General features: G+C 49.2%; 1 protein-coding gene across 1 annotated transcript in view; it reads right to left on the reverse strand.

Moving 5' to 3' along the window:
• Positions 1-431: 431 nt before the first annotated feature.
• TRPM8 (transient receptor potential cation channel subfamily M member 8) overlaps positions 432-25,692 on the reverse strand; it is a 76,003-nt gene continuing 50,742 nt past the window's right edge. The window contains exons 18-24 of the mRNA XM_049614633.1: positions 24,124-24,265; positions 22,896-23,067; positions 21,584-21,761; positions 10,999-11,189; positions 6,070-6,169; positions 4,951-4,984; positions 432-520 (exon numbers count right to left, since the gene is read on the reverse strand). Coding sequence (XP_049470590.1) covers positions 470-520; positions 4,951-4,984; positions 6,070-6,169; positions 10,999-11,189; positions 21,584-21,761; positions 22,896-23,067; positions 24,124-24,265 — 868 coding nt within the window. The 3' untranslated portion in view covers positions 432-469. The remainder of the gene's footprint in view (positions 521-4,950; positions 4,985-6,069; positions 6,170-10,998; positions 11,190-21,583; positions 21,762-22,895; positions 23,068-24,123; positions 24,266-25,692) is intronic.

Consider the following 25,692-nt stretch of genomic DNA (forward strand, 5'->3'; position numbering starts at 1 on the left):
AGTCAGTCAAGCGTCTGACTCCGGCTCAGCTCATGATCTCACGGTTCATGGGATCAAGCCCCACGTCAGGCTCTGTGATGACAGCTCGGAGCCTGGAGCCTGCCTCGGATTCTGTGTCACTCTCTCTCTCTCTCTCCCCATCCCTTGCTCATGCTCTGTCTCTCTCTGTCTCTCAAAAATAAATAAATGTAAAAAAAAAAAAAAAAGAATCTGATGGTTTGCCTCCTTCTCGGTCTGAAACTATTTTCCCCCTTCCCTTTCCCCATGGTCTTCTGTTAAGTTTCTCAAATTCCACATATGAGCAAAAACATATGATATCTGTCTTTTCTGACTTATTTCATTTAGCATAAAAAAAATCACGATTTTAAATTAGCCTTAAAATATGTAAATTTTCAGAACAAAAATATAACCCATTAAAATGACTTACCTTGCTGTAATTAGATTTTTCTCCATTAGAGTCCATGAAGTTCTATTTGATTTTATTAGCAATCTCTTTCAGAAGACCCTTGAGATCATTAATCTTGAAAGGGGAGGAAAAAAAAAAAAAGTCGAACTGGTCTTAAGATGAATTTTCCAACTTTCAATTTTAAATTATGACTTTTCCATGAAACAGATGTATATACCAAATAGAAAGTATGGCACATCTTAGAACAGAGTGAGTAGCGTGTGATATGGACCCTGTCCACTGCTTACTTTCCAAAATCGTGTCACTAGCCAATACTCGTTAGCACAATTAGTGGGAGCTTTTCTCAAAGGTAAGTAAAAAATGGTTCCCACGTTGAAACGATAGGTTTTAACAACACAGGGAAACAATGTGTAGAGATAATAATGTCATGTGCGATGAACACTAATAAAATTATAAGATACTAACAAAGTTTCACTCTGACAGAAGCATAATACTAATAAAAATAATGTGATATAATACTAATGAATCAAGTTTTTGCAAATAAAGTGTCCACTCCCACCAAAAAAGCATAAATTGTAAAACAATTTAAGTAAAAGGCAAAATAAAATTACTTTCAATACATGCATCTTTCGCAAACTTATTGCCCCAGACGAAGGAAGCTTGTTCTTTTTTTTTAAATATTTTTTAAAACGTTTATTTATTTTTGAGAGAGAGACAGAGAACGAGCAGGGGAGGGGCAGAGAGAAAGGGAGACACAGAATCTGAAACAGGCTCCAGGCTCTGAGCTGTCAGCGCAGAGCCCGACGCGGGGCTCGAACTCCTGAACTGTGAGATCATGACCTGAGCCAAAGTCGGAGGCTTACCCGATTGAGCCACCCGGGCTCCCCGAATGAAGCTTGTTCTAAATTACATGCCACATCAGTGCACTCGATAAAAGCTTGCGTACTGGGGGATAGTGGAAGGGCTTTAATAAGCTGTTCGAAGCGGATGCCAGATTCCCAGAGCTGGCTCAAGGAATAAGGGATGATCCCCAAAGTTCTCCGTGGTTGGAAAGGAGAAGATTCTTTTGTTGCTCAGAAGAGGAGGGCACAGGATCCAAGAGGGAAGAGAAAGGGGAGGGGAGAGGGGAGCAGGAAGAGAAGGGCGGAGAGAGGTAGTGGAATCCTGTGCAGTTTGAGGGCTCCCTGGGACCCACCCAAATTCTCCCCAAACCTACAAAACTCATGGTGTCGGTGGGCTTCTGGTAGGAGCCGGCAAAGGGGCTGAGCTCCCCGGCCAGGGGCGTGAAGTGGACAGAACCCGCAAGCTCTTCTCTGAGGCCTGCACAAGGGGGCGGACGGCCTTCAGCTATGCATTCAGTTCCAAGAGACTTCCTCAGCCCCCACCTCGCACAACCCCGCGGCTCAGGCCCACCGTCCCCACCGACAGTGTCACCGCCAGGCCCTCGGTCGTCAGGAGACCTCGGTCCCCAAGCAGCCTGGGCCGCAGGAGACAGGTCAGCCTGTCCGGTCCCCTGGCTCTCCTGATGACCTCTGACCCAGGCCTGGTGGTGACCAGGAGACCCGAGGCTCTGCCCTGCCCCTCTCTCCCTCCAAAGCCACCCCAGGGGAAGCCACGAGGGAAACAACACGACAACCAAAAACAGCCTGCTTTCTCCACACACACAACACCCAGACAAGGCCCAGCCGCCTCTATTCCCAAACCAGACTGTCCAAGCTGCTCTTTGTGGCCACCCCGAGGGCTCGGATTGGTCTTTGAAAGCATCCGCCAGGTACGTCCTTCTCACGCTGAGGCTTCCCCTGCCCAGGAAGAAAATCCAACTCGAAAGAGGCAGTTCCCACACAGGGCGGCCCGGCCACCCCCGCTTCCTTCCACTCAGAGCCGTGCCTCGTTAGCTGCCCGGAACCCTCCGTGCTTCTCTGAACTTGGGACCTTCACAGCTGCTTACCCTGCCCCCCGCTGACGCGGACATGGGCGGCCTGTGGGATGCGTGCCGGATACTGCATGAAAATCATTGTTGCCGTCGCATCCCGCACACCTCGGCTCCTACGACCAGCCCGCCCCACAAAGGATCCAGTCGTGACATTTGGGGGCCACATCTGCTTTGATGGCACTTAGCCCCAAGCCTGGCACGTAGCAGGGGCTCCTTCAATATTATGTGCTATGTGACCTAGGCACAGAAGCAGCAGACGACATATTTAAATATAAAAATACATGAGGTAGAAAAGTGAATATATCATTTACGGACATGTATACTATTTATTACACATTATATGTCTAATATAAATCCTCAATCTTAGAATACTATCCCCTGCTGCTCCTTTCATGTATTCTCTTAAAATTCCCTAAATTGTCTGTAGTCTTTAAAAAATATCCAGCAGGGCACCTGGGTGGCTCAGTTGGTTAAGCATCCGACTCTCGGTTTCGGCTCAGGTCATGATCTCGTGGTTCGTGAGTCCGAGCCCAGCGTCTGGCTCCATGCTAACAGTGTGGAAGCTGCTGGGGATTCTCTCGCTCTCCTTCTCTCTCTGCCCCTCCCCTGCTGACGATGTCTCTCTCTCAAAATAAACCTTAAAAAAATGTCCAGCACTTTTCTCTTCCCTCCCCATTGATTATAATCCTGATACACATCTTCGCACGATCATCCTCGCACAGCCCTCAAGTCCAAGAAAACAGGAGCCTTCCCAGCCCCTCAATTAACAACAAACAACACAACTTCAGAAGGAGAGCAGCTGTAACAAAATATACCATCGTGTGATAGCGTGTCCCCAAAGATGGAGGCCACCACCAGTTCCTTTTGGCCCCCACGCAAGTGCCACTCCCACCTCAAGAGGTGGGTCACGGAATCTGGGCCAGCCTTGACCGCTTTGATCAATAGACTCTGGTGGAAATGACATCATGCCAGGTGGAGGCCTAGCCTTCCGGGGCACTGCCAGTCTTTGCTTCCTCGCTCTTGGAAGCCAGCAACTGTGGACGAAGGGGGACAGCCCCAAGACCACCATGCGGCGACAAGCCCAAGCCACAGGGATCAGACGTCACACGTGGGAGAGAAGCCACATGGAGGAGCATAGGGGTGCCAAATCCTGGCCTTGCCACCCACTGAATCCAGCCCGATAAATCCAGCCGAGCCCACAGGAAGCGGAACCGCCCGGCTGATGAGCCCCCAGACTCTTGACCCACAAAAAAACAAGAGCCAAACAAAATGGCTGCTGGGAGCCATTGAAGGGTGGGGGGGGGGTGTTTGTTACGCAGCAGTAGGTAACTAAAGCAAATTGTGATGGAAGCATTTGATTGTCCGCACAAAACAGACCATCATCCGGAGTAGTCGACTCCAATGCTCACAGCTGGCAGTTCCAGAGAAAGGGAAGACGAAGATTCCGAAGGAAGACAAGAGCTACTCTGGGGGACCAGACACAGACACACCGTCCAGACAGGACCTGTCAGGCAGGTGACCTGCCTCGCATCAGGGGCGCCCGGGTGGCCCAGTCAGTTAAGCACCTGGCTCTTGATTTCGGCTCAGGTCATGATCCCACGGTTCGTGAGATTGAGCCCCGTGCTGGGTTCTGCACTGACAGCGTGGAGCCTGCTTGGGATTCTCTCTCTCCCTCTCTCTCTACCCCTCCCCTGCTCAGGTGCTCTCTGTCTCTCTCTCTCTTTTTCTCTCAAATTTAATAAACTTAAAAAAAAAAAAGAATTCTGGTGGTAAATTACACATAAATAACCCCTAAAATTTGAATTGGATAACTTCTCACGAAAGAGCTCTACGAGGGGGTAGCTTTTGGTCATTTCTTCACTCAATAAACATTCATTGAGACCCTAGCGGTCCAGGCAGGGTGCTGGAGAGTCTGCCTTACTCGATGGGGTACCGTCTAGCCACCACACGGCATGGCCCTGGGGCAGAATGTGATTGCCGTCATCCAGGATGCCGTTCTCAAAATACCGTGATAAAACACCAGGTATCATTTCCCCCACAGAGCCTACCAGGGATCCAGTACCTATGAATCAGTTGTAATGTCTGCTAATCCTAAGTCACAATTTCTGGCCACCCAGCTCAGGGCGGATATGGGCACACTCTCCCCACGCCTAATGCTCACGTGTATATTTGTGCATTTGCAATGCCCTTCAAATTAAATAGCTAACAAATTAGAGCAGCATCGAGGACGAGCACAGAGGCTCACAGCCTCCCAAATCACTCTTCTGAGCCTCGCTGGTGTTTCTGGAACTGCAGGCATCTTACACCTGCTTTTGCAGCTGAGAGAAAGCGCAGAGGGGGCCCTGGGTCAGACAGACACAGGAGACAGTTCAAAGGTCGGGAAATAGGACTTTAGCACACAGGGGGCTATCTGAGAAGTCACTCCGTTCCAGCCCCCAGACCCTGCACGCTGAACAAACATGGAACAGGGTCACTTCTATCTTTTTCTCTTTTTTTTAATAATTGACTTCTTTTGTTTTCAGACCACAACCACTGGCCTCCCGCTGAAAGATCAAAGACAACACAGATTTAAAAAAAAATAATGTTTCCCAAACTATCATCAGAACTATACCTTTGTATCCAGCTGTCTAAACCGATGCCTCATTCTTCAAAGAAGTTAAAAGAGAGAGAGAGACAGAACAAGAGAAGGGCAGGGGGGAGAGAAAAGGCTATTAGACTCCACTTTACAGTCTTTTAAAGAACAAAACGCCGATCGTTTTCATTTTCAGCTAAATCCATGTCAGCTACGTCCTCTCGCCGACACCCACACGAAGCGGGATCCCACACTCACCCCCGTCAGAGGTACAGCATACACATGCTATCTCCACTGGCAGAGTTGTGGAATCTGACCTGTAAGGTCCCCCCCCTCCCCCCGCTCCAGAATCAAGATCTCGGAGACCAGGAGCGGAGAAGACCTTAGGGCATCTGCCTTGTCACTCAGAGAAAGAGCATGCCATCCATCCCACGTAATAGCTGGGTTGAACTCGGCAAAGGGATTGGTTGTGTTTCTATTTACTCTTTCTTCGTTAGAGTGAATTTTGAGCCATGTTTGGAGCTCTCAGGAAGAGTGACATCATCGGACCGTTAGCCACGTTAACCCGCATAATGAGAAGGGCACCGCTCCTAGAGGCCCTGCATGCCCTTTACTTGGGGACCGTCTACGGATGTAGCTGTGACGTATCTCATTCTATGGCATGTTTACAATGACTCCATGCAACTCATAACTGAGCTTCAGGACTTCTCAAGGACAGCCCGTAATGGACCCACCAAATGGTCCCCCGTTCTAGTTCTTCATCACAGAGACAGGTGTGCGTCACCTGTGAAACGATGCCAATTGCCCGCGATGGGTGGGTGGGTCTTCCCGGAATCCACCTCTGCAGCCATGGCAGAGCGACCTGCGCTCTTGTCACCTGGTTCCAAGGCCCCGCCCTACAGCCTCCAAGTACCTCTTCCCTCCCCGGGGCCTCGGAGGGCAATCAGGATGGCAAGTGGGTGGTCCTGCCCTTCTGGAAAGGCTGATACACACTCACGTGTTTCTCATCTTCAATTGCCCAGGTAATACCCTTTTGGTGCTTTTTCTTTCTGCCGTAAATTCTCTTCCCAGAGCTTACTCAAAGAAGCTACTTATGTTCTACAAACTTAATGTACGCAAGGGGGGGGCGTGCAAAGCAGAAGCGAACGACTGACATACTCCTCTGAGGTGTCATTGGCTTTCGTGTTGATCTTGACGAGGTAATTTTCTTTCATGACACCCTCCCAGGCCAGAGTCTCGTTGTCTTCGTTTTTTAAACCTTGAATAATGAGACCAAAAAAAAAAAAAAAAAAAAAATCACACTGTTTCTTCTGCCCCTTACCTCCTAAATCAACACCTGCTCGTCATTTGGTGATACCCTGGACCCGGAAGATTTAGATTCGTCCCGCACAGGCTGATGTGAGTGACGTTACTTGCTAGTAACAGCCGCAAAGCGATGGAATGCTAATGAATTTCTTGGTAACAATGCAGAATTGGAGCTGTCTGAGTGAAATAGGAATGCAATCTTTATTCTAAACAGAAATCAATCAAAAGCCTGTCTGGGTGTTTTTGTGACTTAGTAAAATCATTTCACCAATGAATTCTGTCCTCACGTTTTATGTGTGCTCCTCTCTCATTTTGATGACATAAAAAGGCTATGTCAACCAGTCGGTTGGATAATTACGGATGGATCGCTACTCTCTCAACCTACAAGGGGCGTAGGGACTTTGGAAGAGAGGACAATAAAGCCCGGACATCATTCCTACCCTTGTGAAATAATACGCAGTCTGGGTGTGGACGTCAAGGAAAATTCTTCCACTCAGTCCTTTTCCTTTCATCTAAGGCAGGGCCTGCTGTAAAACTGGCCTGGGGCATGTTCCAGCAAGATTCTCAGTTCAATTTCTTACAGTACCTGGGCCTCTCAGAAGGCAAGCAAACAAAATCACAGATCAACAAGGTGCCTGCGTTTCAGGTAATGGCACAACGGACAGCAATCCTCCGTACGAACTCGTGGGGGGAAAAAAGCACCTAGGTTCAGGAAGGCGTCCACTTGCGGAAAAAAAAAAATCTAGTTTTATTTTTAAATTGCCTTCAAAGTGTAAGATCTTCCTGGATTTAAAAAGAATTAATCGGGAATCAAAAGCAGAGCCGATAGGCAAGTCGCGGATTTCAGCAAATCCTATATAGCAAATGCCGGTTTATAGAAAATAATTCCTAACTGGATTTTTTTCCATTGGATTTTTCCTGGCAAAGTGGTTGCCAATGTCTTCTGCTCAAACCGCGATGCATGTAGAAACCCAGTGAGAGCACTTAACAACCAACACGGAAAGGAACAACACACACTCCTGGACACAGATGGCCAAAGAGTGACAGTGACAAATGAGCGACGGTCACGAACGACAGTGACCAAGACAAAATGGCAAGTTGTTTAGCAGTCGAAATAATGCCGTTGAGATGATGGCATGGCACTTTCACCACCCAACGTGGAAAATTAGCAAGGTCTACAGTAATAACTATGGCCTGTGTTGGCAAAGATGTGGATGAACAGGTGTCCCGTAAGTTGGGGAAAAAGATCTGTAAATTGTTACAGCTGCAGCACATGATGGAGGAGAAGGTGGAGGAGGGTGGCAGACAATATCAAAAGATTTAAATCTGTAAGTACCCTTTATCTAGAAATTTCTCTCCTATAAATAACTCCAAGGGGAAAAAAATCAGCAGTACGCTAAAAAATGAAGGCATATAGCTATTTATCGTCATGCCGTAGGACACGGAAAGCACCGAAACCCTCTACGTGTGTAATAGCGAGGGACTGGTGACGTTGAATGTGGCGCATCCGTAGGCCGGGAGAGTCTACAGTTCAAAACTGTCGTACAGGTTGATATTTATGTGTATGGAAAATGTGCATGTATTATTAACTAAATGAACAACTTAGGTTATGGATGTGTCTGTACAGAACAACCTAATTATCATCCACCCACACGAAACTAATAGAATAGATACCATTATGTTAACAATATCTATCTCTGAGTGGTGGCTTACGTGTGTTCTTGTTCTTTCTTATTTACGTTTTTCTGTATTTTTCAAATGTTCCATAAGGAATATGGATTGGTTTTTTCTCATGGAAAGCAATATATTTTCTAACAGTGCAATTACTGGGAAGGGGCGGCATACTTTGTCACTGTTACTTTATGATGTCACCAAAAAGCAGCAAAAATGGAAGCCTGGGGGACGCCTGGGGGGGCTCAGTCGGCTGAGCGTCCGACTTCGGCTCAGGTCATGATCTCACGGTCTGTGAGTTCGAGCCCCGCGTGGGGCTCTGTGCTGACAGCTCGGAGCCTGGAGCCCGCTTCGGATTCTGTGTCTCCCTCTCTCTCTACCCCTCCCCCACTTCTTCGCTCTCTCTCTCTCTCTCTCTCTCTCTCAAAATAAACATTAAAAAAAATTTTTAATGGAAGGTTGGATTCTACCTTATCTGAAAAGTTGTTTGAAAAATCTTGGCATTTTTCTCCAAAGGACAGTTTCGAGCTTAAATCCCACGATGTCCCGGTGACTTGGAGGCAAGTGCAAGGTGAATTTGGGAAACGAATTAGCATGAGAGGCTCTGGCAACCACCGAGTTCTGCGGTTTCTGGAATCCATGATCTCCAAGCAGCGACAAATGAATGAATGGCGAGCAGGGCGTCCAGAAGTCTCCAGCGAGTAAACGGGGCCCTCGGCTCGCCCTCTCCCGCCATCACTGTGCCCGGCATGGAGAAGGACCTGTCCCGCTGTGCCCCCCTATTCCCTCTATTTCTTTATTCCTCCCTGAGACTAAGAACTATATGGGGAGAGAGAATGTCATCTTTTTCTCAAATGGTTGTAAGAGCATCATTCTCCCAAGGAAACAGGTGCGGATTCACATAGCTCATTTCTGACCTGTTTGCCTCCTGAAGCTGAAGTCCTGCCCATTTGATGGCCAAATTGGGGGTTTTGCTCCCATTTTTATGTTCTTAGCGTGCTTACTTCTTGACTAAGTTTTGGGGGAACAGAATGCATTGGGTCGTCGAACCCATCCAAATTCAGAAGACTGATTTGCCCTTAGTGATACACTGGATTTTCTGGTTCCACTGATCTTGGACAGAGCACAGGGTACGTGTGGAGAGTGGATCTTCATTCCAAATCCACCTGCCCAGCCCCAGCCGGAATCCAACCAGTGATGGGGATTCACGACCTCACACAGCTATTCATTTCATTTACTGATAATGTGATTTGTTGGACACTGTCTTAAACTTTTACCAACTCAAAATCTTCCTCCCTGAAATTTTTATCCATGGTTCTTTCTCTGGAACGATGTAGGTAAAACTATGGGCCAAGCAGCCCAGCCCTCACATGCTTCTGTTCGCAACTGGTACCCCCAGAACAGAGTTAGTATTTGTGAAGGAAGGAAGACTTTGAGCAACAGGACTGTTTTTACACTGTTTCTTCTCTATGCGCGATAGGGTGTATCCCTTTTCGTGCTTTGCTTTCCTTGACTTAAAGTTTGTGACCGAAAAGTTCATGCTTTTCCTGATGATTTTTGAAAGAAATTTATGGGATGCCTGGGTGGCCCAGTCGGTTAAGTGTCTGACTCTTGATTTCAGCTCCAGTCGGGATCTCACGGTTCGTGAGTTCGAGTCCCACGTCAGGCTCTGCGCTGACAGCGTGGAGCCTGCTTGGGATTCTCTCTCTCCTCATCTCTCTGCCTTCCCCTGCCTGTGCTCTCTCAAAATAAATAAATAAACTTAAAAAATAAATAAAAGAAATATAAAGCCTCTCACGGCCCCGAAACACACGAGCCCTGGTGCCGTGCGTGATGAAGAGGTCAGCCTGCAGGCCTCCCCCAGAGCCAGATCCCCTGGCTTAAATCTGACGTCAGAAGGCAAAATGAATGGGCTGGCGGTGCCCTTTCTATCTTTTTCTCTGTGCCCAAACACACAAATGAATAAAAATAAGCCTCTCCCTCCTTTCCTGCTTAATTTGGTCGAAACATGTCTGCAAGCTAGGAAGATCTGTCTGGGTCCGTGGCCCCAGGATCAAGGGTTAAGAAAACCTAGCCTAGTACAGGGAAGAGAGCTGTACCGGGGCAGGGTGTCCCCCAGGGTGACTGAGAATTTCCTGATGATAGATTCTGGCTCCCACAGCGGTGGGGGAAGGAGAGGGAGCCCAGTGGGACCCTCCTGCTCCTTACCCCTTATCGGGGCTAAGGAGGTGGGTAGCCACGGGAAAAGGAGAGCTGTGGGCGTCCCCGCCTTCCCGAAGGAAGTGGGTCCCCATCAGGGAGAGTCTGCGTGGTGTGGACTAGAGGTTAAGGGGACGCAGCGCTGGAGAAAGTACCGGCAAGCCCTGGGAGTCGAGGGGCCAGCCAGGGAACAGCTGAAGGACCCACCAGGTGCCCACACAATAAAGGGTCAGTTGTGCACACACGCCAGGTCACAGAGCACGGAGCCGGCCTAGAGCAGTACCACTGTTTCCAGAAAAGACTTTCTGCTTCTTTCCCCTCCTCCCTCCCGGTGCTCCAGCCCACAGAGGGTCCGTGACGGCAGCTGGCGGGTGGGAGAGAAGGCGCGAAGAGAGAGGCAGAAGCCAGCGGCCCACACTTCCTTCCAGCTCTACCAGCTGAGAGGGGGTACAGCAAAAAGGGGAGCCTCCCGCCTGCATGGCCATCAATGGGCGGGTGAACAGACCAGACCGCACGTGCAGTGAAGTAATGATAAGATTTTCGATTTCGCAAAGAGCGACCAGGAAAGTCAGGAGCTCTGCTGGGGCGGGGCTAACGCCTACCAGAGTCGACATCTCACGGAAGCAAGACCGAAGTCGCGTCTCCACGTCACACTTGTTCGACCTACTATTTGCACGATTATGATGCTCACCCGAAAGTTATCCCCCCAGAATGAGACCAGCCCACAGATCTGCAACGCTCCCTTAACCTACTCTCTCCCTCGGGTAATTCCCTGTCTCTACGGACATACGCATGGGAGCGAGGCCGTGACTATGACGAAGCCCCTTCCCGCTGCCACCCGCGGACCTGGCGCGCGTCCCCCACGACCGATCACTGCTCCTGTTCCCGGGCACGGAACGGACAATGACTCACAGCAAGGAGAGGGCTCCGTGTTTTTCCTCTTACAGCAGCACTGGAAACACTTCTTCACCACCATGTAGAAGTAGGCAAAGACCACGAAGGGGAAGGGGATGTTCAGACGGTTGCAGTACTCTTGCACCAGGAAGTATCTCTGGAACTTCCAGACCTGGTCGTTGTTCTCCTGGACGGTGCCCACGGTGTAGCTGGTAGGAGGGGAGACAAGGTCAAGCCTCAGCCTGCCACGCGCCTCCTCATTTGATTGCCAAACACGGTGGCATTGATAACGAGGCATGACTGCGATATAGCTTAAATGATAGCTTAAGTCCAGGCAGGGGAGGAGAATCCGTGCCGAGACCGGGGCCAGGACAGCTCAGCATCGGGCACTCTTCAGTTGGGGCTGGGCCAGAATTGTGTCTACGGCTTTGGGGTCTGGGGCTTGGGGTTTTAGCGCACAAAAAATACTGTCCAGGGAACTTTTAAAAAGCTTTTTACTTCAAGACCTTTCAAGGATTCCCTTCGGTCGTCGGTCTGTTATTGCATTAGTCACAAAGAGGCGAAGGTATCGACTCTCTTAGGAACAATTTGCTCCTCATATGTTGCTAACGGGAGTTTAATTATAAACAGTCTGGGAAGGAAGTTTGTTCATATTTATCAAGGGCCTTAGAAATGTTCATCCCTTAGGGGATGCTCTATCTCCAAAGGATTTGGTTGGACAACTTAATTGAAGAAAACGATGAAGCATTTTACCAATTGGGAAGTTCAACCATCCCTTAGGGGCACCTAAGCGGCTTAGTCGGTTAAGCCGCCAACTTTGGCTCAGGTCATGATCTCACGGTCCATGAGTTCAAGTCCCACGTCGGGCTTTGTGTTGACAGCTCAGGGCCTGGAGCCCGCTTCGGATTCCGTGTCTCCCTCTCTCTCTGCCCCTCCCCTGCTCACGCTCTGTCTCCCTCTCTCTCAAAAACAAAATAAACATTAAAAAAGAAATGTTCATCCCTTTGATCCAATGACTTGACTTCTGGAAATTTAACCTAAGACTATGGAGGTACTGAGAAAAGGAAATATATCAAAGGATATACACGCATGGCCGTTTTCCACAACCCTGAAAAAACCAGCTTCCCCAACCTCCCACCTCAATAGAACGGGACAACAGAAATGCTCAACACTAAGAAAACGAATCAGCCATCATGGTTAATCAATAGGACTGCATTACGTGGCCGTTCAAACGAATGATTACTAGTAATTTTTATACTTTGGGGAAAGGCTTATAACACATGGTAAGTGAAATAATTAGGCTCAAACTCACACTTACCACACCATCTTACTACGTGAGTCACAACTCACAGGGAGAAATAAATCCGCCACTCACAGCGGTGATCTCCAGCCCACATCGTGAATGTTCTCTATTCTCTTTTGTTCCCTTCCTAAGCATTACGCAATGGGCATGAATTATTCACGTAATTAGAAAAAACAGCCACTGGCCAGAAGAATGTCTCATTGTGCCACTGATTTATCAGTTACAGATCAAACCAACCATAACACAGCTAATGCTGTGCAGCAGACGCTGCTCGAAGCAGCCTACTTCTACTAACGACGTCATCTGCAAACAGCTCTCCATGGGATAAGAGTCCTACTTTCGTCTACGACGGACGGATCAGAGAACTGAGGTATAGCAGGCATAGGAATCTTGTCTGAATTTCCCAACTAGGAAATGGTAAGGCCAGGCCTTGGGCCCCGCGGTCCTGCCCAGCGTCTGTCTGCCTCATTACCACATAATACCACCTCCCAGAGTAAAGCAGGAAAGGTTCTGAGCTATGCTGTGTCTCCAAAGGATTTGGTTGGACTACTTAATTAAAGAAAACGATGAAGCGTTTTACCATTTGGGAAGTTCAACCATCGCAGATACTTGTATTGCTGATATCAAATAACCACCACCCCCACCCCCTGCCGCCCCGAGAGCCAAAGAAGCAGCAATCAGTCTTTGAAATTTATAAGCAAATTCTGACTGGGGTTGCATTCAATTCTCCCAATTCTGGGTAAACACTTCGCAGGCCAGGCCTGGATGAGGTGACCAGGCAGGGGACCCGGGTCTGTCTGTTGTGAGACCTCATTCTTGCCCCGTGGCACGCTACGATCTAAGGCTTAAATACCTTTAGCTAAGAAACGATCACACACACGGGCAAAACACTAACCTACACAGCTATGGCTTTGGTTACAAAAGCTTGGCTTTGCTCGTGCTGGAGCCTGCTGATGAACGGGACACCCCGGGTCCTGGATTCCGTGCAGGACTGGTGTCAGCGGCAGGTGCCCCTTCAGCACCTGTAATAAGCCCAGCCCCAGGGAGCCAGCCGTCTTTGCAGGAAGGGAATTCATGCTCCTTGAACATCTATAACACATAAACTCCTACACGAGGCACATAAGACGGTCGCTTGGCTGATTCTCATGTCAATTGTGTCCATTGTATGCAGATTTTTTTTTTTAGGTGGAAAACAAGACTGTGCTGTATGAGACCAGAGCAGAGTGAATTCGGCAGCTAGCTTGCAGTTTCTTCCGGATGTAGGTCAGGCTGCTCTGAGGCCACCACCAACATCTTCATCTGTCCTCGCGGGTCCCCGCTGGCTCTTCAAACGGCACCGTAGGCCCCTGCACTGAAAGAGGGGAGGGTGGCGGGCACACCCCGGATTAATGAAGTCCAGGCTGAGAACTTGCCAGAGGTCCGTCTGTTACGTTGTGACAGAACAAATGCCACCATCCAAATCACTGTCACTGGAGGGTCTCAAAATGCTAACGTAACTAGTCAAACAGGCAAAAGCCACAGCATCCATTTTAACGCATCAGATGTTGTTCTCTGAGGTTCCCCCCGGAAGGAATCAACCACTCCTGTGGAAGGGAGGGACGTGTCGGATGCTTTCGAGCAGGGGGAGCCGGCCTCTCCGGCAGGTGGACCTCTCTCCCTTCCTCGGGAGCTCAGCACCGCACTCGGGCCAAGAAGAGTCCCAGTGGGAAACGATTTGCATCTTGGCTTCTTAACTAGTCGCTCAGAAGCTGCGAGAACATCCCATGTCTTCCGGGTCATCTAGAGAAGGGATTGGCCAGCTGTGACCGGGGGGCCAAATCCACCCTCCACCCCCACTGTTCTGCAGGGATCGCCACATTAGAATGGTCTTTGCCAAGCAGAAAGGTGGGGGTGGGTGCTTGGCACTGGGCCAAAGCCAAGACCCTAGCTGGCCCTCACAGGAAAAGTCGCCAGTCCCTGGTCTAGAATGGATTTGGGCCCATGCCCATAAACTAAGGTCTCCATTGGTATCATCCTCCTGGGCAAACAGTACAAACCCTTATCCGCATCCCAGGGGGCGACAGCGAGCCAGCTGATTACTGGACTTGAATACCCAAAAGCCACTTTGCATAAATAACACATTTCTGGGGTTGGCCATGCTGGGGCTTATTTATACTGAGGCCCACCTTCCCCACACAGCAGGAGCTTCTAAACTTCTCCACCCCTCCCCCTGCAGATGAGTTCCGGACTCAGCCAAAGAGAGAGACAGGAGCGTTCCCCAGGGATGGCCGATCGATAATTGAGCACCGCTTCAAACTGCTTTGTTAAAATAATTTTTATATTCTTTAGGCACTGCGTTCCATCTCTGTAAAAGGAGAGGCAGGACCCTGGTGCCAATACGTGAGCACCACCCCCCTCGGCAAATGTCCAGAGCAACTCAGACACCGTCTCTCCCACCCAGGTTCTGGGCATCTCCCTGTCGGCCGCTGACCATCCAGAGCCTTCCTGGAGAGGAAGTCCACGATGTTCCCTTTGACCCTACAACTCCACGGGTATCATGTGCCCTCCGCTACCCAGCTGGTGGGAGATCTGCAGTGATGACTGAGTCCGGTCCCCTAAGACCACCCAAGTGCCTTCTGTGGAGCAGGACTGAGGAGGCAGGAACCTCACAGGGACACAAAGTTTCAGAGTTTTGCTGACACTGAAAATGTTACCAAGAGATAACAAATGTTTAGGATTCAGATAGCCTTGAACGTAAATGAGATCCAGCAGCACATTAACAGGATAATATGCCATGACCATGACCAAGGCACAGAGGACGACTAAATATCAAGATCATTTATATAATATATCATTTTCCTAATACATCGCAGATCAAAAGGAAACATGCCATTTCCTTAGCTGCTAGAAAGTCTTCTGGCAAATTCAACATCCATTTCCGATTAGAAAAACTAAAAAAGAAGTAGGAGGAAAAGAAAGGAGTTTAATAAATAAGAAACAGGAGGAAGCTTCCATGGCACAATTTAAAAAAGGAGAGAGAGAATAAAAGAATTCAGTAAGGAGACTCATTCCAAAATAAATAAGCAAATCTGTAACAGCCTTCCTACATGTCAAAAATTACTTACTGAAAAAAAAAATAGGAAACAATGTCTTGTTCACAATCACAAACGGCTAGGAGAAAAGGTAACCAAAAATCTTCCAGATCCATAGAGTAAAACTGTTAATCGTCACCAGGAAACCACGTATCTTTGAAAAAGTAGAGAATCACACCATTTTTTTCTGGATGGTAAGATACCATTTTTTTTTCAGCATCCCCTGAATGATTCTGTCAAGTTCACATCATCACAATAAAATTCACAAGGGTTTTTTTTTTTTTTGAAGGGGAAAGAATAAAGAGTTTTGGAAGATGAGCCTTAGGCGCCTCCCTGTTATTAAATGTACAAGAAAACCCAGAAAAAGTTTTGAATGAGAATAAGGAGGGGGACTTGCACAACAGATGCTCAAATCATTTTTTTAAGTCAGTAATTAAAGCCATTTGGTAGTAAAAACCAAAATAGACTGATCAACAGACCAGAACAGCAAGTCTGCCAAAAAAAATCACGAAGAAAAAGAAGACGCTAAAACAATGGCAGAATTTTAGAATGAACTGAAAGACGAGAAACTTGCCAGCTAGATCTCAATCAGGAAACACCTCCTCTGAGCTTTTCGCAGATTTCACACGCTTTCCATCTGTTACTTCTTCCCAGACACGCCAGCAATATCCGGCCAGACCTGCCCGGTGGCCTTGGCGACCCCGACTTCTGCTGCCTCCCCCCAGACCCCTCCTGCACATCTCTGTTCCCCTCTCATTCCACAAGATCAAAAAAACAGGTTCAAAGTCAACAGTAAGAGACAGCCAACCATTTCACTATGCTGATTTTTTTTTTTTTTTTCAGAGAGAGAGAGAATGAGCAGGGGATATAAGCAGAGGGAGAGAGAGGGAAAGAGAATCCCAAGCAGACTCCACGCTCAGTACAGAGCCCAACACGGGGCTCGATCCCACAACCCTAGGACCAGGACCTGAGCCGACATCAAGAGTCAGACGCTCAACCAACTGAGCCACCCAGGCGCCCCTCACTACACTGATTTTGGAAGTGCAAACTCGGTTTAGTGTTTTGCTCTCAGAATCACACGACTAAGACTGTGCCCTGTGCCCTGCATCAAGACCCAGCAGATGCTCCTTCATCTGCGAGAAAATGTCCTACTTCTTTAACGTGGCATAAAAGACACCCCACAACCTGGCCCCTGCCTCCCTTTCCACCCCCTTCAGTGGCTGATTCTCCCCAGACTAGCTTTATCTCCCCTGCTTCGCCCCCCACCCACCGCCTTGAGTCAGGCTATGGGCTCCCCCCAGTAAGGGGTCCTCTGAGTGAATGTTACCTCTGCTCAGTGCCACTGACCCTGGCCCCACCTCCAATGTTCTGTCACACCTAATAACGCTGCCCTGATCTCCAGTCTCTGAAAACAGCTTTTTTAGTACTTCTTATATAATATTCTATTATAATGTTATATTACATAGTATCGTTATACTACCTTATGTTATGTATTGCATTATATCGCACATTGTACCATATCATACTATATGAATATGTCTATGTGCCCCTCAACTCCTTTAACAGCACAGACTTAACTTCTCTCTGCCTCCAACTCCTCATCTGCAAAGTGATAAGAAAGCCACACCTCCACCAAAATGGTCAATGACAGGCACCTGCATGGCCGCACCAGAAGAGAATCAGTAAACACGAGCTATTCTTAAGACCACATTATCTGCTCTTTTCTTCTTCTCACCCCTTTCAACAGCGCCCCCTAGCCAGCCAAAGTGTCACCCAAACCTCTAGTTGGTCCTGGTGATTATTTTCTTTTTTTCTACTTTTCTGCATATTGTAATGAACGCATATTCCTCCTAAGATGGAAACATATTTTGGTTACAGAAATACTCCTAGATGAGGACATGTTTGACGGATCCCCTTTGGGAAAAAAAGGCAAAGGGTGGAATATCTCCAGGATGGTGCCCGTGAGCATCACGGCTGCGTGTCAAGATGACCCAGAGTCATCTACTGACTGTAAGTTCACTTCATGCTCTGATGAGCTGCACAGGGCCCGTGATCGATAATTTTAATGCAGAATAATCACAGAGGTTTACATCCATTACCTCTCCCGTTGAATGCCATCTAGAGAGCGCTCGAATGCTGCTTTAAAATTCCCAAGTGCTCCTTTACATTACAGTTCATAAGGTTGCCGTTGTGTACGGTTAAGCTTTCACATGAATGCTTGGATGTGATGCGAGACAGGGGTCACCGCCTGGCGGCCACTGGCCCACAGAGCCCAGAACAGCTCCCACGGCCGTCAGAAACAGTGTTCCGAAGATTCCGCCCAAGGGTGGCGGGAGGGTGGCTCCTGTTACTCACAAGTTCCCAGACAGGCATCAACAAAGAAAAGGTCTCTGGTTTAACCCGGCATTATTCTCTTTTCTTTTTTCTTTTTTAATTTTTTACGTTTGTTTTTTTAAGTTGAGAGAGAGAGAGCGAGTAAGGGGGAAGGGGCAGAGAGAGAGAGAGAGAGAGAGAATTCCAAGAAGGCTCCGTGCTGACAGAGGCGGGGCTCAAACTCACGAACCATGAGATCATGACCCGAGCCTAGGTCAAGAGTCGGACGCTCAACCAACTGAGCCATCCAGGCACCCCTCACCAAGGACTATTCTAGGAGACCCCCCCAAGGGGAGGGATGCCCCTAAGTTGTCACACCTAAGCGCTGAATAGGGCAACAGTAGGGTACCATGCCATGGTTGGGTGTCTCGGGGAGGAGGATTGCATTCAAGACCTGAATGGACACAGGTAAGCTGGACGGCCATGTGGCCAGACCCATGGCCAGGCATTCACTTCCTCAACCTGAAAATGACACGCTGGGCTCCAGTCCCTCCAGGCTCCGGATTCTATCAGTTCATCATTATAATGCGGATAATGGATTAGAAATGTGGCAAGGTCCTCCCTTCACAGCACACAGACCCAGGACAGATCTAAGTCATTTCCTACTCTGTGCCTCTCTGAGATTTACCGAATTAGTGCAACTCAGATGTCACGGCTTTGGGAGCTATCAGCCCCTTTGGTTAATTTCTGGGGAAACTGCATGGTGGCCAGTTTTCACACGGCCTGTCCCGTGATCGGTGTAAAGGTTGTAAGGGCGTGTCCTCCCTCCCTGGTTTTCATGTGGACACATAATCACCCAGCAGCTGCCACTCTCTCTGCAGCTCAGACTGGGACCTCAGGCAGCATGACCCTGTGTAGCCTCTTGACTCCCGAGTCCTTCCCTGCCTGGCCACCCGTTGGGGTGGTGACGGAGAGGGTTGCACATTCTCTCCTTAGGTCCACGTGGACACAACAACCACATGATCTCCGTGGCCCCCCCAGGCACAGAACAGACATTATACATCTATGTGCTACAGCCCCCGCTGGTCTGTGACCCACCAATGACACATCTCAGGAAATCTAAAGACCTGGCAGCCAAGCTCCCAAAGTGTAACTGAATAATGAACTAAACACAGGAAGGGCCCTGTTCTCATTCATCCAACCCACAAAGGTCCAGGTGCTGAGCCTGACCCGTCTCCATCCTCTAGAGCTTACGGTCCAGAAGGACAGAAGGTTGTCACTGTGTGGGGGGGTGCGGGGAGTCTCTACACAAAGTGGGGAGGGCATCAGGGACCACTCGGGCAGAGGATGATGCTCAGCTCCTTAAAAGGCGAGCAGGATCGGGGCAAGAGACAGGCAAGATGGAGTAAGTAATCCCGACAGAAGGAACAGCACTTGCAAAGCGTCAGATGTCGTAGGTCACCACCCTGTTTCAGGACGGACACCCAGGTGCTCCCCAGGGACAGACCGTGAGACGTCTGACTGTTGCTCAAAAGCCAGGTCATGGACAGCCTTGGAAAAAGCTGAAGAACCTGAAATTTACCTCAAAAGCCATGGGGAAATACCGACATCCTCTCAGAATTTTAAGTAGAGCAGTGACATTTTAGAAACATTACTGCGGCCACAGTGTAGAGGTGGGACCGAGGGAGGACGTCTTTGTACACGGGTAGACCAGATGGCCACTCACTGCTCAGCCTGCTAGATGGGTGACAAGTTCAGAGGCATGTGGCCCCACCCACCCCTGTGCAAAAGGAGGCCACAATCCTTGTGTCTCTTGGGAGCCCAGGGCTCTATGCAACAGTTGTCTTTTTCTTATTTTTTCTCTACATTATAGAAGCTTTATGTGATTACTGTAACAAGTGAAATACATACCTGTATTTTTTTTTTATTTTTTACATGTTTATTTATTTTTGAGAGAGACAGAGAGAGAGAGTGGGAGCTGGGGAGGGGCAGAGAGAGAGAGGGAGACACAGAATCCGAAGCAGCCTCCAGGCTCCGAGCTGTCAGCACAGAGCCTGACGTGGAGCTCGAGCTCAGGAACCGCGAGATCATGACCCTAGCCGACAAAGTCGGATGCTTTACCAACTGAGCCACCCAGGCACCCCATACATTTGTTTTTTTAAATTAATTGTACTAATTCTTTTAATTTCTTGGTTTTTACTGCAAGAAAATGAGATTACACCATAAGAACTAGTCTGCAATTTGCTTTCTACATTTAACAAAATATCATTCTTTCAAGTCCATAAAAAGAGATCTATCTTTTTTAAAACCTGCGCGATACTCTGTCATCTGTAACAAGCTTTCTTCGGCCATCCCCCCAGTCAACAGGGCATCAAACAATGATCCAACAAGCATCCTTGTATATATGTCCTTAGGAAAGAGTCCCAGATGCGAGAGAGCTGCCTCAAAGATTTGTGTGTGTTTTCTTTTAATAATTCTTTTCATATCACTTTCCAGAGACTGAGAGGCAATTCACATTGCCAGCAGCGATGTCCATTTCTCAGCATCACCCCCAACACAAGAGGCTTTTTGAAATTTCTGTAGATCTGATGGGTCCTAAGCCAGCATCTCGTTGGCTTTTCTGGCCTTTCCCATCGACAAGACGGAGGCCCTTTTCGTGTTTCCTTCTCTGAATTGCCGTTCCTCTGCCAATTTCCTATTGCATCATCTTTCTGCCATCCACCTGCAGACGCTCTTTCTACATCGGGAATTAAAAAGTCTTCGTTCCTCTCATGCCACCGTTTCCTCCAAGCTACCACTTATCATGTGACTTCACCTGAGCTTTCCTTTACCTTCAACACGTGCCGTACGAAACCAACGGTGTTTATCTTGCCTTTCGTCGTTGCTGGGTTTCTGACTCCGACAAGGTGTTTCTCTTCCACCCCAACGTTTAACAACGATACACTATTGCTAAATTTTCTGTCTGTCTGTGCTGGGATCACATACCCAAAATGACTACCTACCTTGGGGCACCTGGGTGGCTCAGTTGGTTAAGTGTCTGACTTTTGATTCCAGCTCAGATCGTGACCTCACAGATTCGTGAGTTTGAGCCCCACATAGGGATCCACAATGATAGTGTGGCGCCTGCTTGGGATTCTCTCCCTCCCTTTCTCTCTCTCTCTCTCTCTCCTCCTCTCTCTCTTTCTCTCTCGGAATAAATAAACTTTAAAAAAATGACTACCTGCCTTAAAACAACAACATACAACTAAGTAGCTCGCACTGAAACTACCACAGAAACCCGGTGAAACCCTCTTAAGAAAGATGAAGGGAAATGAAGATCACGATTTTCTGAAAGTATTAGGGAGAACTGCCAAAGGCAATGAAAATATTTTAGAGTCACCGTCGCATTCTCTCTTCACCTCATGAGACATGAGCCCCGAAAGAAAGTCACTCTCCTGACTCTGCTCTTATGATTTGTATTTAAACTGAAAATTGTTAAAGCAGCCACTAACTAGAGGCTGAGTCCTTTAAACCCTAGAATCCAAGCCACCGAATCCCTAGAAAATAAAGACATCGGAGAGGAGCTGAACCCCACTGCATCGGTATCATGTCCACATCGTGGCACCCGGGAAGATGGCTACGTGGACGCTAGACGTACAGAGTTTGGATGTGCTGGAGGGCGTTACAGGTACCTGTCTTTGGTGTCATAGAAACTGGCAGCACAGCTCACAGGGACTCACTCGCTGTGTTGTCAATATAGTCCCTCGAAGGCCGCACCCCCTCCCGTCCCCTATGCCCTAAGCTCTCACCTAACTCCCTCGCGGGTGGGCTTCTAAGATCTTGCCCCCGGTGCCTCCGGCCCCGCCTGGTACACCGTGAACACCCGGGAAAGTCACGACCGAGCACGTGCTCAGACTGGACGCGAATGAGCCCGTACCCGAACATGGCGACGAGCAGGTTGACCAGCAGGATGTTGGTAGACAGCATGTAGATACACACGAGGGGGATGGTGATCCACTCGGGGAACCGAGGCAGATTGTGCTCGTCCAGCTCCACACACAGCGGCTTCGACTCATTGCCAGTGAAGGTGCAGTGGGCAAAGTCGTACGTGGTACCTGCGGACGTAGAAACCAAAAGGCAACGTGAGGACCGTCTGGAGGAGGCAGTGCCATGGCACCTGGGGTGAGGGGGTGGGGGACACAGGACAACCCAATGAGGATGGCTTGGGGGGGGATGGCGATGATAAAAAGCATTTCAGTTTCGTGGACATTTGATACCTAATCAACAACACTAGCCGATGGATTGGAGGTGAGGGATGAGGTCACAGGAGGGGTCAAGGATAGGATTTGCACAACTGAGTGGCAGAGCCCAGATGGGGGGGCCTTGAAAAAAGTCCCAGTCCTCACAAAGGACTAACGCTACTGGGGTGCAGTGGGACTAAAGCCACGAGGATGAAACGTACTCCCTGATGAATAATGGTGAGCACAGTGTGCAGAAGGGAAGTTAACGATAGCAAGGTGCCTTTCCATCACGCACAGGAAAAGAGCTAAAGTCTTGGAAAAGGCCGCAGCAGAAGAGGCCAGGGCTGCCCGAGGCCACAGGGCTAATCGAGAAAACACCAGGGAGCTGAGAAATGTGACCAACAGGGCAGGGGAACATCGGGATCACTGTGTCGTGGCAGGACCGAACACGACAAGCCCAGGCTGTCGTCGGCCTCACAAAGATGCTTTCGACAGCTCGTTCAAAACACACGCTGGCCTGCACATGCCCCACTCCTTCCTTATGTAAGCTGGGTGTGGGCACATCTGTGTCATCCGTGCTGCCACTAACCTGCCTCCAAAAGAGAGCTGACCGTGGGCCACAGCTGGATGTTTAAATTCCAACCGCCAGTGCAAAAATTTCAATATTGCTCCTTTTGAAATAAATGGGCTCCCAGTTATACAAGAGAGTACAGCTCACAACACCTGTTCCTAAACTAGCGAGGCTTGTTGCTGTCAACTGCCACGTCGCTGTTGAAAACACAAGAAACGCTATTTTTTGAGAAGTCGAAACGTCGCAGACTACACTGCTGAACACGTCTGCAAGGCGGGCGTAAAGTCCTGCTCAAAGAAAAGGTCGTGAGGGTCAGCGTCCACTCCCTGGTGTTGACTCAATGCCAGCTGTGGATCAGAGCAGGGAGCCCTGGAGGCCGGTTCCAGAAGCAACCCCCCTACCCCCGGCTGTCCCCACCCGGGCCGGGTCAGGCTCACCGTCCACGTCGCTGGGCACTTGGCCGAACATGGCCAGGTAGGGCTCGTAGATGACCGAGCGGAATATCCACCTCCAACGATGCTCGTTTTGCCTGAGGATCCCTTGCCTGGCCACGCCAAAGGCCACCATCCACACCGCAAACAGGAACAGGAAAAAGAACACGTCAATCAGCTGTCAAGGGAGGACAAGAGAACAGAGTCAGGACCGTGCCCCGCGGGTGGCTCGTCTGCTCAGCTGACCACAGGGAAGGGTCGAAGTTCCAGTCACCCTGCGTTCCCCCTAATTTGCCACCTTTGGGTCTTGGGACAACTCTTTTCCGGAATTAAAACCAACAGATGTATTTTGGCTTTAGGTCTCCCAACCAGCTCAGCCACAGAAACCTTCTGGATGAGAGAGCCCAGCTCGAGAGCGAAAGAGGGGCCTAATTCTGGAGCACCTGTACCTCTACTCCTCATCAGGCTCCCTTTCTTTAAACCCCTACATTGCGTCCTCGGTATTCTTTTTTTTTTTTTTTAAGAAAAATTGAAAGCTGTCTTTATTAGACAAGAACGCACGGTTTAATTTCTTTTTTGACTTTTTGCACACACAGCATGACTTCATGGTGACATGGTGCCTCGGATATGCTTTGAATTAAAACCGCAAACTCAGAGGACCTCAGCGTTGGAAAGCAACCTCCAGATGAGCTAATCCAAACGCCCATCTGACTTACAGACAGAAGCACGGGAGGTTTGGGTCATCTGGAAAACAAGCTTAGGAAACCCGCATCGTCAGTGGATAATTATCTTTCTGTTGGACGTCCCTGTGCAAGGGGGCTGGTAGGGCTCGTCCTACATCTATACTACGTGGCTACAGAATCGAAGCTCTGACCATCGCTGTGCTTCTAGCCCCCTGCACGTTTCCAGACGAACATTAACCTCTGCGGTCCGCATCTACAAGATGGGTATAAATGTCGCACTCCTGCCTCTTCTCTGAGTTGTCCAGACTCAAATGAAAACAGCTGGTAAAGACTGACATCTGGACAGATCGCTTCACTGGCAACACATTTAATTAGCCACTTGCTCTTACCAGCCACCTGTTAAATTTTAAACCGGGGGAGGCCCCTGATGAAAGCACGTCGGAGACAGCAAACCTTGCCAACTGTGACCTGCGGGGGGACCAAGCCCCTCTACAGACAACTGGAGGCGTCTAGCAAGCAGAATGTGAACCACAAACACCCTCCATTCTTACCATTCTCTGCAACATGATAATCTTGGGTCCTAAATTTCTGCTTACGGTGAAAATGTGGATCAACCTTAGAGTGAATATGATATAATCCAGGCAAAAGATCACCCGTCCGGAATACAAAGAGGTTTTATTCGAAGAGTGGAGCCTACGGAAGGAAGAGAAGCAGAGCCCGTGAGACTTTGACAAAAGAGTTCAAACTTTTGTTTTTAAAACTGATTATTTATTTTTGAGACAGAGAGAGACAGAGCATGAATGCGGGAGGGGCAGAGAGAGAGGGAGACACAGAATCGGAAGCAGGCTCCAGGCCCCGAGCCATCAGCCCAGAGCCCGACGCGGGGCTCGAACTCACGGACCGCGAGATCGTGACCTGAGCCGAAGTCGGACGCCCAACCGACTGAGCCACCCAGGCGCCCCTGTTTTTAAAACTGACCAAACACGAAGAAACAGGGTCAGGGTGCCGAGAGTGAGTGGCAGCAGACCAAGGACAACACGTGTCAGTCACTGAGGACCGAATGCCCTGGTCTTCTGCCCTCGTGGCCCCCGGTGGAGCAACGACAGGGCACACAACAAGGCTTGCAGAGGTTTTTGCCGCGTCCTCCTCAAACTCTACCCACTGCAAGAACGCCGTCGCATTATCGCTAACTTCCTGGCTCCCTCGGCCACCATGATGATCCCGGTCCCCAGCCCAGACCAGCCGCTTGGGACTAGGTTCTGCCAGGTTTCCCCTAATGAGACCTCACCTCATTTGCACCAGATCATTTGACTCGCTGACCACCTGCGAATGTGTTAATTGGGAGCCATGTGTTCTCGCCGCCTGGAATTCTCAAGAAATCACGTCCAACCCACCGTGATTCAAACGCTGAGCCCCAGCAGAAAGGAAAGGTATCGGAGGGGGAAACGGGGCTCTCACTCACTTGAGACTGTGGAGTGAGCAACGGGTAGGCGTTCGTCCAAAGAGTCAGGCTTCTCTGCAAGGGATGCCGTGTGCACAGCTCGAATACGACCATGAGCTTTACCTTGAGGCTACTCGGGGAAGGCAGGCCCGGAGGGGTGCGGGCACGGGCGATGTGCGCCATGGTCTGGGTGTACCTCAACTTCCCTTTCACGTGGCGTGCACATTGCTTTTTGCCTTCAACGGTGATGCTAGATGGGTTTTTCTAATCATCCGCTCTGACTCTGGGAGGGCGGGCTCCATAGCCAGCATTCACGCGGCAGTTAGGTACGTTTTAGAAGATTACGTGGTCCGAAAGGAACACGTTACACAACATTTCACGTGCTCATCATCCTCTGCTTCCTCTGTTTCTAATCATCCCCCTCCCCAGAATTCTGCGAGCACAGAGAGAAAAACTGTGAAGAACTTTTCGATTACAGATCACCAGGAGGGAGAAGAGAGGAGACGTAACTCCATGCCGACCACGCTGGGTCTCTAAGAGGCTCAGACGGTGGCGTTTGCAGTAATCTCGAGATGGAGGGGAAGGGGAGTCAGGTTGATCTTGGGCTTGAAGTAGAAAAGATCTTTTCTTCACCTCTTCACTCAAGAAAATCCAAAAAACGCCTGAAACTGGGAAAGGT

This window comes from Panthera uncia, assembly GCF_023721935.1.
Source record: "Panthera uncia isolate 11264 chromosome C1 unlocalized genomic scaffold, Puncia_PCG_1.0 HiC_scaffold_3, whole genome shotgun sequence".
Lineage (NCBI taxonomy): Eukaryota > Metazoa > Chordata > Mammalia > Carnivora > Felidae > Panthera > Panthera uncia.